This window comes from Glossina fuscipes, unplaced genomic scaffold (genome assembly GCF_014805625.2).
Source record: "Glossina fuscipes isolate IAEA_lab_2018 unplaced genomic scaffold, Yale_Gfus_2 26, whole genome shotgun sequence".
Lineage (NCBI taxonomy): Eukaryota > Metazoa > Arthropoda > Insecta > Diptera > Glossinidae > Glossina > Glossina fuscipes.
In genome coordinates, this window is record NW_023998421.1 from 2,466,638 (window position 1) to 2,478,890 (window position 12,253).

Sequence of the window (12,253 nt, forward strand, 5' to 3'; positions counted from 1 at the left end):
AATCGAAGAGTGAAGAAGCAAGATATTTAAGTTCTTAACGTATTTTTTTCTTTTTTTTTTTTGCAAGCTATTAAATATCATACGTAATTGGTCAACGAGAAAGTTCGTGGCGTTTTTTCATCAAAATTCAAGTGCATTCTCCCTATATTCTCTTGGATCGTCAAGAATGATAGATTAAATAATATGACGATCCAGTACCGGCGTTTTGCAATTTGCCCACATACACGCCCAAGTTAGATTAGAAGATGATACTACCTCGAGATTGGCTTGACACTAGCGCGAGATAGTTCGGGACTGGCTTGAAGCCAGCTTGGAACTAGCTCGACAATAGCCGAAAATAGTTCGACTTGGCCATTTCAATGGCCGCCTATGTGTAATGTCCATCCTCACAAAAATCAAGCTATTGGACTTAAACATTGACAATCCTTTCACGAAAGTAGTTATGTAAAGTGGGCGAAAGTAGTTGAGAGACACACCTACAGCGAAACATAAACTGAGAGCACTTCTGTTCTGCAGTAACGAAAATCAATTTTTTGCTCACTGTTCATATTATGAAGCGGATAAGGCGATAACAAGTTCCCCGTCTATTCGTGCCTTTGTAAAAGATTGGTCAAGTCCACTTAAAAATATAAAATATTCAAATTTCATTTGTGCGTGTGTGTGTGTGTGTGTGTATGTATGATTTTTTTTTTGGTGTTGGGTAAAAGAAATTTAAAAAGAAAGAAAATCAAAACTTCATAATTCATTACAAAAATAACCAAATAAAACATTTGCAGAAAACAGACAATAGAGAGAATAAAAATTTGCGTATAGTGGAAAAACGCCCTAATTGTCGCGTCGCATGTCTTACATAAGTGGTAAAAACTATATTATGCTATCATCTAATTTAGAAGAACATTAGCGAAGGCACACATCCAAACGGGCAAACGCATAAAAACACATTTATATCGCTGCGAATTTGCACAATGTCGTTGGCCGTTAGCCAAAGCAAAAGAACTTTCTATGATTGCATGCAGTAAAATGTCATATATATTGGAGTTGTACATGAGATATGTGGCGATCAGCTTAGCTTGTTTTTGTTCGCATTTGTGCATCAATTTTGAAGAAATTTAAAAATTTTCACATCCTTTTATGGAACCTTTGGTCGCAAGATTTGGTCTTTCGCGTGATTTCTTAAATACGAACGGAACGATTGCACGGCTACATGTCCTTGCGATTAGCGTTGAATAAATGATTGGACGTCGTGTCACATTTTAGCTCCTCATGTCTAAATATAAAACAATTCAATTTTTTTTTTTTTTGTTTGTGAAGCAAGTTCGGTCTTAATATAGAAGTGCGATTGATGTATACTAGTTTGGCTCTACCTCAACGAACTCATTAAAAAGACTCATACAAAAATTTTATTTCAACATTTTTAGGCGAATTTTCGAAGAGCCCCTCCCTGTCGAATATCTGCTTCAGGCACACGGTATAAATTTTCACTTTTATTCTATAAATATAGAAAAAATCAACTATGCCCACCTATTACTAGAGAGGGCGGAAATTTTGTGTTCTATTTTTTTAATCCGTTTTAGAATAACGGTAATGGGTGTAAAAGACCCGGCCGTAGTCAAATCTAATTTTCTTACCTGATGTTATTGGATCTAATAACAAACATTCTCTCGAGAATCAAGGACAGTTCCAATGGGATCATTATCCCCATCAAGGATCTACAAACTTCTTTGGATCAATGCTGTGCCTACTTACATGTATCGAAAATATTTCAAATACTTAATCTATCCGCGTTGGGAGCAAGGTTGATATGACCGATTTGTCCTCTGTGGTATAGATAAGAATGGTTTAGTGAAACTGAGTCGTTTTTGCATCACTAAGATTCAAATAACAGATAAATGAGCTAAATAATGAGATAAATAACTTAAGTACTTAAGGTTTTTACAAATTATTGGGCATCGTTTTCCGTTAATCTCTTTTCTTTTTTGCTAGTCAATGTCAATTCGAAAGACTATTGCCCTGCTTAGTATATTTATTTCCTAAAAAATATTTAAGAAGACTCTACGATAATCGTAGCATCAATTTTTCGTTTGTAAGTAGAAAAATCAACGTGAGCAGAGCGCACTATCCATCCAAGGTCTTTATTGCTTATAAATATGAAATACTTTTATAGAAAAAAATGCATTCAATTTTGTGATTTATTTGTGATAAAATAATCATAGCTTTAGTGCAATAAATTCGTAGCATATTTTCTGTTATTATTCGAACATATCATAAGCCAAGTTCATTTGCTCCTAAGTAAGTCCAACTCTCTTTTGATTTGTTCATAATTATATGCTTCATTGATTTCAAATGTTTGCATTTGCTTAAACCGCTTAGTGTTGCTTCGTTCCTTTATATTCATAAACAATACTCCGTTAGCTCTCAATCGAATCGTTTACCAGTTCATAAGGGTATTTATTTATTTTGCTATGAACCAATTGTACACACGGTCCTTGATTTACGCGATCACAGACTTGTTTTTGAAAAACTCATTTAAGCTGCAACTGTATTGAAAAAAGAAGAACAACAAAATATAGACTCAGCTAATATCATGTGTGACCTCTGTGAGACGATTTAGCGAGCATGAAAAAGTTGAAGGTAAAATCTACAGAAATCCATAAAGCGGCATAAGGTTTGTTTGGAAGGTTGACAAGAATCTCTGTGATATTTTCAAAATATAGTTTGAATCTTGCCATTATAGCCATTGAATACAGCGTCATGCAAACGTTTTCCACACGACACCTTAGAGGATTGGAAGCTTTTGAGGTAGGTAACACATTTGTGAATTTATATTATAGAGAGAGAGAGAGAGAGAGAAAGAGAGAAAGAGAAAGAGCCAGAGAGAGAAATTTAAAGGGAATTCATTAAAGGCATAATAAATCTTAACAAAGGCCTTAAAAACTCGACAAGGTACACTACACTAGTTGTGGTACAAGGGTATATTAGATTAGTGCGGATCTATATAACGCCTAGAATGACTTGAGCCGCGACTAACTTTTATTGCGCCAACAGATTCAGAATCACTTCCTGAATCGATCTAAGCTTGTTTCTCCATTTTGTTCCGTTTTATTCCACCTAAAGAACACAATTTTTGAGATATTTTGATGAAATTTATTTCACCGACAAATTTTCTTTCAAGAATTAACGCTATTGAAAATCATTTGAAGCGGATGACTTTTTCGTTCACTTGCAATATAATGCGTTATTTTGATAAGTCGTTATATGAATAACTGCATTAAGCGAATCGGTCGTGCGTCGTGTCCCTCTATAGTGTTTCTAATGGAAAGACAAGATGGTTTTGATACCTTATGAAAGGGAAAAGATTAATATTGCGTCAGTTAAGAGGTCGATGTATATTGTTCACTTAATATAAATCATCTATCAGCTTAGTTATTGAAGCAATCACTACGGTAACCATTGAGGAAGTAATCAATGGTCAGCTTTAGGGATATATAGATATATGTATATACATACATTTATAAAATAGCTGTTTACTATTAACGGTGATAGGAATTTTGCATTTCTGTAGTAATACAACAGTATGCACCAGGGCAGTAAAGGAAATGCTAATATTGCTTTAATATTTATAATTTAGGAAAGGATTAAAATATCAGACAAAAAGTTTCACTAATATTTACGATATATTTTAAAGATTTTATAAATCTTCTATACATTTCGTATTGCAATGAAATTTTAAATTCGTCTTCGGTACAAGCCTACGAAATACAAATTAAAATTGACTTTGAATAAGACGCTTACATAAATTAGTTGTAGAATTAAGAAAGGATATCCACATCAGCAGTTTTTCTGTCACCACGTATATGGATGTAGAACGATTTTTTGTAGAAAGAAAAGCGCTTATGATAAGAATAGCTAAACAATAATAAAATCTTTGGGAAATTTTAACAACGTACCTCCATACTTTGGACCCTATACAAGGTCTCTGCATGAAAAGTATTGCGAGTACATTCGCAATAAAATCTGCTGTCATTGGAACTAAAAAGTATTAAGATCGAAACATCTGTCTCATTCTTTTATCGTATTTTACGAGCCTCTTTTAGCGTGCTATAGAAACATGCGCCCAATTTTTCCATTCTGCTATACGAATCGCTTTTACCCGAAAACGTGCTCGATATGAATCTACTCTATATGAGTCTACTGTGCAACGAACTATCATTAGCAGTAAAAATCTGAAACTTTGAAAAACACATGAAAGCTTTAGTGATAATATTACGTATAATGAAAATTTTTCAAAAGTTGTCTTTTAATTTCTGAAGTTCTTAAGTTAAAAAACAACGTAGCTTATCAAAATAACTTGTGGTTAATTTTGAAAGCTCAGACTTTCCTCTTATGCTCTGAGCAAAATATCGTTCAAAGATCCCCCCACGGCTCACGAACTCACTGATGCACACTATAGCTCCAATTGTTAATCACTGCTTGTCTATCATGTGTAGGTGTTCGCCTTCAAGTTTTTCAAAGTTCGTAGGCCGTCAGCGTACACTTTTGTGACTTTGATGTAGCAACGAAGGAAATAATCTATTGATGTTAAGCTACAAGAGCAGCTTGAATTATATGTTTTCACGATCCTGGCTTTAAATTTGGTGTTCACAATAGCAATTTCCCTCTCATAAATAAGCTACGACTTTTTAATGGATTCTAAACGTTCAGGAATCGCTGGACGATGAAGCTGCAAATTGTATTCGATATTTTCATACCTGGAGGCAAACAAGAAAATTTATTTGAGTCAAGAGATTACAATTTTAAAAAGTAATTCCCTTGATGAAATATCCTTCATACGTATCTATTGTATGGTAGTAGATCCGCGTCAATTAATCAATGGAAAGCTTATAAACTATTAACTAAACTGTCTAGCAGTAACGAGTGCGAATTATTTTGAATTTATAAATACTTATTTTTAGTTAAGACAGGCATTCAAATACTGGGTATATAATCGCTACAACTTATACATAAAGACATCATTCAGCTTTCGAGCTCTCATCAATCATCAAATCTTTTTTATGAAACTTTTATGCTAAACTTATCATGATTTAGGTCAACGACGCCCTTTGTTGGAATTCTTATCCAACAATCATATCAGATTATTCCTCGTGTTCCATTTTGACGGAACCCATAAAATCACATGGCGACTCTGCCAATGGGAGCGATCCTAATTTCTTTATACGCCAGCAATCTCTATAAGTGAAGATTTTGCCAACTCTTACGAATGCCCATTAATTTAGCCGGCAGTCCGCAACCGCTTACCATTGATAAATATTTGAAAAAGCAACAAAATGTGTCCCCAAATTAGGCAAGTAAAATTGGCATTCACTAGGCCGAACAGGTTTCAGAGAAAACGGAATAATGGGCGAACAAAATCTTGTTTTCTTATAAACTACGCAACCTGCGGTACGGGGTATATTAATTAACCACGGAGGTATGCCACACGCATGAGGGCTTAAGATAGACCCGCCCTTCATTACGACAAGTCTGTCTTTCCATGTAAATTTGTGTTCAGGCTACAGGTCGCAATTTTTGAGATATTTTCATGAAATTTGGTACAATGACGTGTTTTGACGCAAGGACGACATTGTTGAAAATGGTTCGGATCGGTCAACAAAAATTGTAATTTTTCAAAATTTCACGGTAAAGTTGGATAAGTGGCAGTATTTCGTCATTCTAAATTGGTAAAACGACTTTGGACCGGCTGGTGCAATTTTTGAACACCTTCTCATATAATAAAAACTGAAGTTCATGCGACAAAAAGGTATAATTTTCAATGCTTCATAATGAAATGTAATTTAACATAGAAAAATTAATTATACCGAATTCGGACCATCAACACCTTTTTTTGGATGCTGCCTGTAAGAATTACTCTTATACTACGTTATGTTGCGTTTTGGGCCCGATTCCGCATAAATACGCACTTGAAAAATATGCCTTTATATAGAAGCAAAACATGATTTTTTTGTTCTATAATAAAAATATGAATAGTGTTAAACAATGGGATGTAGGGTATTTAATGGTCGGGCTTGCCCGACAATAATGTGCTTACTTGTTTTCTGCTCATTGGGTTACTCGAGGTTGTGAGTACCTTATCGCGGATATTTTCGACATTTAAAACACAAAGATAACGACATTGAGCTCATAAAGACTGCAAAAGTGAGTGAAACTGTAAGTTAAGCTCGAAGGATGCAATAAAATTTCAATCTGCGGTTATTAATATAAATAATAAGGGATGGACTACTTAAAACCCGATGGATATAAAATTTAACAAAAAAATCTATAAGCAGTCTTTCAAAGTCAAGTCTTTAAGAAGCCTTTCATAGTCGGAGTCACTTTTATAAAAATATTTAATAGGAGATGAAATAATCAGCATGATCCCCACAGCACAAAGCGATTAAAGATTTCTTTTATCATTTAAAAATGCTATCATTTTTCGTTTGATTAAATTTTTCCCTGTGAAGTGAAAATCTATGAACATATTCGAGCATAACGCTTATAAAATAGAATGTTCTTTGCAATCATCTAAGCCTTTATATAAATAAACATCTTTTTTTTTTAATACTAAAAGCTGTAATAAAATCAATACTTTTTTAAGCGCATTTTTAAATATCAAATATTAGAAAAAAATTGTGTTTTTTTTTTCTTCTCCTAAAACACATTTCTGTTTACAAATGTTGTTTACATACAAATGATAAAAAAAGGAAAGAAATCCAATTTTATTAATAGCAGCAACCGCATACTACATAAACTTATGTACGTTTGTTTAAATTGATTCTTTTTTTCTGCTTTGCAATCCCAAATTTTTTGCTTATTTGCTTTTGCAGAGACCGCATGTTCAAATGTTGCCAAATTCACCAGCAGAGTGCGATTAGCTTTTTAATTGGAAAAATGATTTTTGCGAATATTTTGCTAATTTTGTTATATCGCTTGAAAAGCTTATCAGTACGAATCGGGGCCCAAGTAGAATATTATAGTTAATCATTAGATAACGCGCTTCGGTCTAACTTGACTTTATTTTTGTAATTTCGTCCTTCAAAGGCACTTCTAATCTGCCCAGTTGACTTTTGCCTTCTTGGTTGCTTTGGAAGTGTTTCGTCGGTTGTTGGCCACTCGGCTCGCTGCCTTTTTGGCTTACGGTGTAGTTTTAATCTCTCCAGGGTGTCGGTTATTTCACTACACTTCTCGTTCTTTCAAAACGATTTTGTGCGCCTTTTTATGTTTCTTGAAAGAACCCCTGAATTCGGATGAACACAGCGTTCATATCACTTTGTTTAAAATTAGTAAACGAATCACAAACCAATTTTTCCGGCAGTCAAGAGCCAAGAGTCGCGGTAATATCTTTCAAGCCCATGCTGGGTGTTAACGGTGTTCTTTCTCATCAAGCCACCTTTAATAAAACCAAGGAAACTCGAGGTGTGCATTGTTTCAAAAATGACTCGGCTGTAACTTGTAAACTAGTTATCAAAATGACACGAAAGTTTCACACGCATTATTTGAAGGTCGGTACTATCCAGAAACTACATAGGCCTGTTTGCCGTGTTGCCACATAGATGTCAGACCGCAGACATATTAAGTGTATAAGATATATAAAAGTTCAGTAATACAGAAGAAAGTGTCGTCGGTTTTTAGAAAGCTAGTCTCCGAATACGGTTCCAAAGTTTATTGAGCTGAATCAAATGCTTCCGTAATCTCCGATATTGTTTGCTTTAACATCGTCATCGATCAAAGTTGTGCCTTATCCGAAAGATGGAAACTTTCTTGAAGCTTTCCGAACCTTTTTATGTTCACAAGCTGTCGTTCAATGTATATCAATGTGCAACGAGAGGGATTTCATTTACATTTTTTGCATTGTTATGTTTTTTCTATTTTTAACTGGATTAAAATGGAAAAAATGCAGCTGAAACAAAAAAAATGATCGCGAGTCTGTTTGGGGTGACAACGCAGGAAGTTATGAAACAGCTAGAAAGTGGTTTGCAAGATTTCGTTCAAAAAATTTGTACCTTGAAAATGAAGTAGGAAGCAACATTCAACTTAAGTTAGGAGCGTTTTTTTCGACCTAGAACTATTCTCCAGACCGGTCTCTCTCCTGATTAGCATTGTTTAGCTCGATATCATATGCCATGGACGTATTTTGCAGGCCAGAGGATCCGCAAAATTTAAAATGTGCATATGTGTGTGATGAGTCGATGAATATTCCACTTCGACACCGTGAAGCAAATTACTGCCATGAGTGCATCCGTAAGCTACTCGATAAAAGACGAAAGACCATTGATAATAATGGTGAACATTTCGCTTATTAAGCTTTGTATCAAGTATATTTTAAATTAAGTTGAATTTTACAAAAAAATGTTATAGAATTTATTTAGCCTTTCATTATGCAAACATTACTGTAAATCAATGTTTGTGTGTACATAGTTTAAACCGTTGTCATGCCCATCAAGTCATTTATTTATGGAAGCATATGAGTAGACTGCGTACTGCAATGCATATGAGTAGACTGCGTACTGCAAGAATACAGTAATACCCACAACATGCAGAGTGTAAAGCCCGACACTATCCTCGATGAACGTGCTGTCGAATAGTGAATAAGAAGGAGTTTTGTTAGCAGAATATAAGTCTTTCGCAATTTTGGGCAGTTGTGCTTAGACAAGTGATTGCTTTCAAATTTATGATAAATAATTTGCAATAACTCGTTCCGCTATCAATAGAAGGTGTCACTAAGATGCCCTGCTTTGAAAAAGGTTTTGATGTTGATTTAGGAAAGCAACTTTTGCTTTGGAGCCAAATCGAGTTAAAGTCTTGCAGATTGTCATACAAAGATCATCATTTTATTGCGTCGATGGACAGTAGCGCACAGTATCGCTGACATACGTATTCAGTTGTAGCTTTGTTTTTATTGATGTCAATAGCGGATTGGACATATACAATTTTCGTAAGAAATCTTATATGAACGATACAGTGACTTCAATCCGACTTTTGAAATTCTCACGAAAAGCTACACAGTTTTCGTTGAGAAAATTTCACCTAAAATAAAATGGTTTTTAGTTGCTTGTGTACCTGCGACTTCCTATGACTGTGTGTGTCTTGCCCTTTTTTTGATGCGAAATGAATAGACGATGTATCCCATCCCATGATTAAATGGTTACGTACCGTTGTTCTGGGAATGTTAGTGGCATCCACTATCTCGCGCACACTATATCGCGGAGTTTTAGTAAGCGTACACTTAAGGAGGTGCGTATCTGACGTTGCTGAGCGTAAGCTGAGGTCTTCGTTTTTGGAATCAAAAAATGGCCAGCCAGACGGTTCTATGTAGTCGTAATACCAACCCGTAAACCCGGGGCAAATCTCATCCTTTGCACTACTACCTTCTTTAAAGCAACTAAGCATAAAATTCCGCAAAAGCTTGCTTTGGCTAACCATATTGAACGGCGTAGAGAAGGGTTTTAAAAGAGTCTTTGTCACCAACGGACCGCATATTCAGAGAGCTATAAGACGACTGAAATCGATGCCTTGAAGCAACAAGCTATAAATATGGCCGGGTTGCCATGAAGCAACAAGCTACAAATGTAGCCGGCTTAAGGTCATACATAGCGTGGCGGGGAAAGAACTTAGGAGACATCCCTATATATATTATTGCCACCAATTCTCGTTTTCTGTGTCTTTTACTTTATTTAGTGTGTGTGCATGCTTTCCTTCCTAACTGTTCTTCATAACTTTATCTTATTCAGACTACAGAGCTAATACTTTCGTTGAGTAAATTAATTTGAACAGAATTTTATCCTCGGTAACCATTCACAAGCTGCTAACAAAGTTACTTATAACATTGCTTTCAAGCGGAGCAGCCTTCGCTTTATATCGAATTTTTTTTTTTTTTTCTTGTTCATTCACTAACAAAGCCGCAATTAAAAAGCTCGAGATATCCTTAAAAATATGTAAAGTCCATTTTATATCATTTAAACAACTAATAATTATGAGCACAACAAGCGTTGTATCTTTTTTTTTACTTAATCTGATTACCTTTTGCCGAAATCACATCAAGGTTTCTAAGTACAGTAAGTAAGTAAATTAAGTGACTTACTAAAGGTCTAATTAAGGTACAAACTGAACTTAGAATATCTAATCTTTTTTAATCTGTTCTTCCGATTTGCGAAAAGAGCGTTCAGAACCTAACGAAACGCTTCACGTTAACCGTATTTTGTAAATTTCGCTTAAACTTGACAATAATTGATATCTGTTAAGAACAACAGTTTGCTGCCTTGTGTCAATTTTCAATTCTATGTCGAAATCGATTGTCAATAAGTTCGTTTATTTTATATTAGATTTTTTTGTTTACCATTTGATCGATTTTGCTTACATAAGAAAACAAATAAAAAAATATACTAGATTCGTGTTTATATACGTACTTCGTGGACTTGATATCAATTCGTTAGGAATGTCGCCCGCATCAAGCCACTTGATTCCGCAATATTTTGCTGGCTTATCGTCGGCTACTGGATCTTTCATTTTGGGCACTGTAATTGGTTGGACGGCTCAAACGGAACATGGCATCATGGACGGTGAATTGGGTTATAAAGTGTCAGAGCGAGAAATAGCTTGGCTAGCAACACTATTCACTTTAGGCGCTGCTTCTGTTTGCATACCGACTGGTTTTATTATTGATATTATCGGTCGCAAATTTACCATGTTACTCTGTGTACCGTTTTTGTTGCTCGGCTGGCTGCTAATAGCCTTTTCCGTAAACACGATTATGTTGTACATAGCCCGATTTATATTAGGGATGAGCGGAGGTGCGTTTTGCATAATAGCACCTGTATACACTACCGAAATAGCGCAGACTCAAATACGCGGTATATTGGGATGTTTCTTCCAATTGCTAATTACAATGGGTATTCTTTATTCCTATGTTATTGGAGCGGTTTGCACAGTTCTTGTAATGACCTTAACGTGCATCGTTCTTCCAATAATTTCGGGAATACTTTTCCTTATATTGCCCGAATCTCCATTCTTTTATGTAATGAAAGATAAACCTGAAAAAGCTAAATCGGCATTACAGCGGCTGCGCGGTAAAGATTACGATATTACAGACGATTACGAAGAGATTAAAACTAACGTGGCTGCAGTCAAAGAAAATCCGGTAGCTTTATGGAAGGGAATGAAGCGAACCGCTAGTCTGAGAGCATTTGCCCTTTCAATACTCTTAATGATGTTTCAACAATTTAGCGGTATAAACGTAATGATGTTTTACGCTACCGACGTATTTGTGTTGGCTAAAACTGGTCTCGAGCCCAAAATATCTACAATAGTGGTCGGATTAGTGCAAGTTATTGCCACGTTTGTAGCTCTCTTTCTTATTGATAGATCTGGACGTCGTACACTTCTAATGATTTCATCGTTTGTTATGAGTCTAAGTACAATGGGACTTGGTGTATACTTTTTTATAATGGATCGTGATAGTGAAACGGCACTAAGTATTTGTTGGTTTCCGGTGCTCTGTTGTTGCTTATTTATTATGATGTATTCACTTGGAATGGGCGCGATACCATGGCTCATTATGGCAGAAACTTTCGCTGAAGATATCAAAGGCCCAGCTACAGCGATAAGCGCTACCACTAATTGGCTTTTTGCATTTGTGATAACAAATGCTTACGGACCACTTAAAAATGTAATCGGAACGGGACAAACATTTTGGATATTTTCTGGTTTCACATTAACTTGCACTATCTTTGTGTTTTTCTTTTTGCCGGAAACGCGCCATAAGACATTTGCGGAAGTTCAAGCAGCTTTAGAAGGCAAGCAAAATGAATGATTACGGTGTTCCGAACGGCAAAATAGAAAACGTTTGTATGCCATTGTGTAGACAATTAAAAATAGCGTTAATCAGCAGATCACCTAAGTGATAGCAAAAATGTAAAAGACAAAAGTTCTAAGCAAGAATGTGAAACAAATTGCGCACAACTTTCCGACTGGATCCCCATATAATTTTTGGTGATGTAATCCCTTTCACGTTCTTTACAAATCGAATACATTTAGATTTAATTACTTATGCGAGTTTGCCAAACTGTCTTTTAAAATAACTTTTAAGAAATAAAGACGTACGTACCAAAGACAGAAAATCTATTTCGAAATGGAGGCAAGTATTCCTGAACAGAGCAGCACTCACCATATGCGCTTTTAATGGAAAGTAATACTAGAAATTTGAAATGGAACTGAATCTTCC

The 12,253-nt window shown here is 35.4% G+C and overlaps 1 protein-coding gene across 1 annotated transcript; it reads left to right on the forward strand.

Moving 5' to 3' along the window:
• The first annotated feature begins 10,468 nt into the window (after nucleotides 1-10,468).
• LOC119635411 (facilitated trehalose transporter Tret1-2 homolog) lies at nucleotides 10,469-11,842 on the forward strand. Its single transcript, XM_038030222.1, has one exon. The coding sequence runs from the start codon at nucleotides 10,469-10,471 to the stop codon at nucleotides 11,840-11,842; it is 1,374 nt and encodes a 457-aa protein (XP_037886150.1).
• Nucleotides 11,843-12,253: the final 411 nt, after the last annotated feature.

Excerpts from the sequence above, each read along its gene's own strand:
- LOC119635411 (XM_038030222.1), top strand. The coding sequence starts at position 10,469 with ATGTCGCCCGCATCAAGCCACTTGATTCCGCAATATTTTGCTGGCTTA.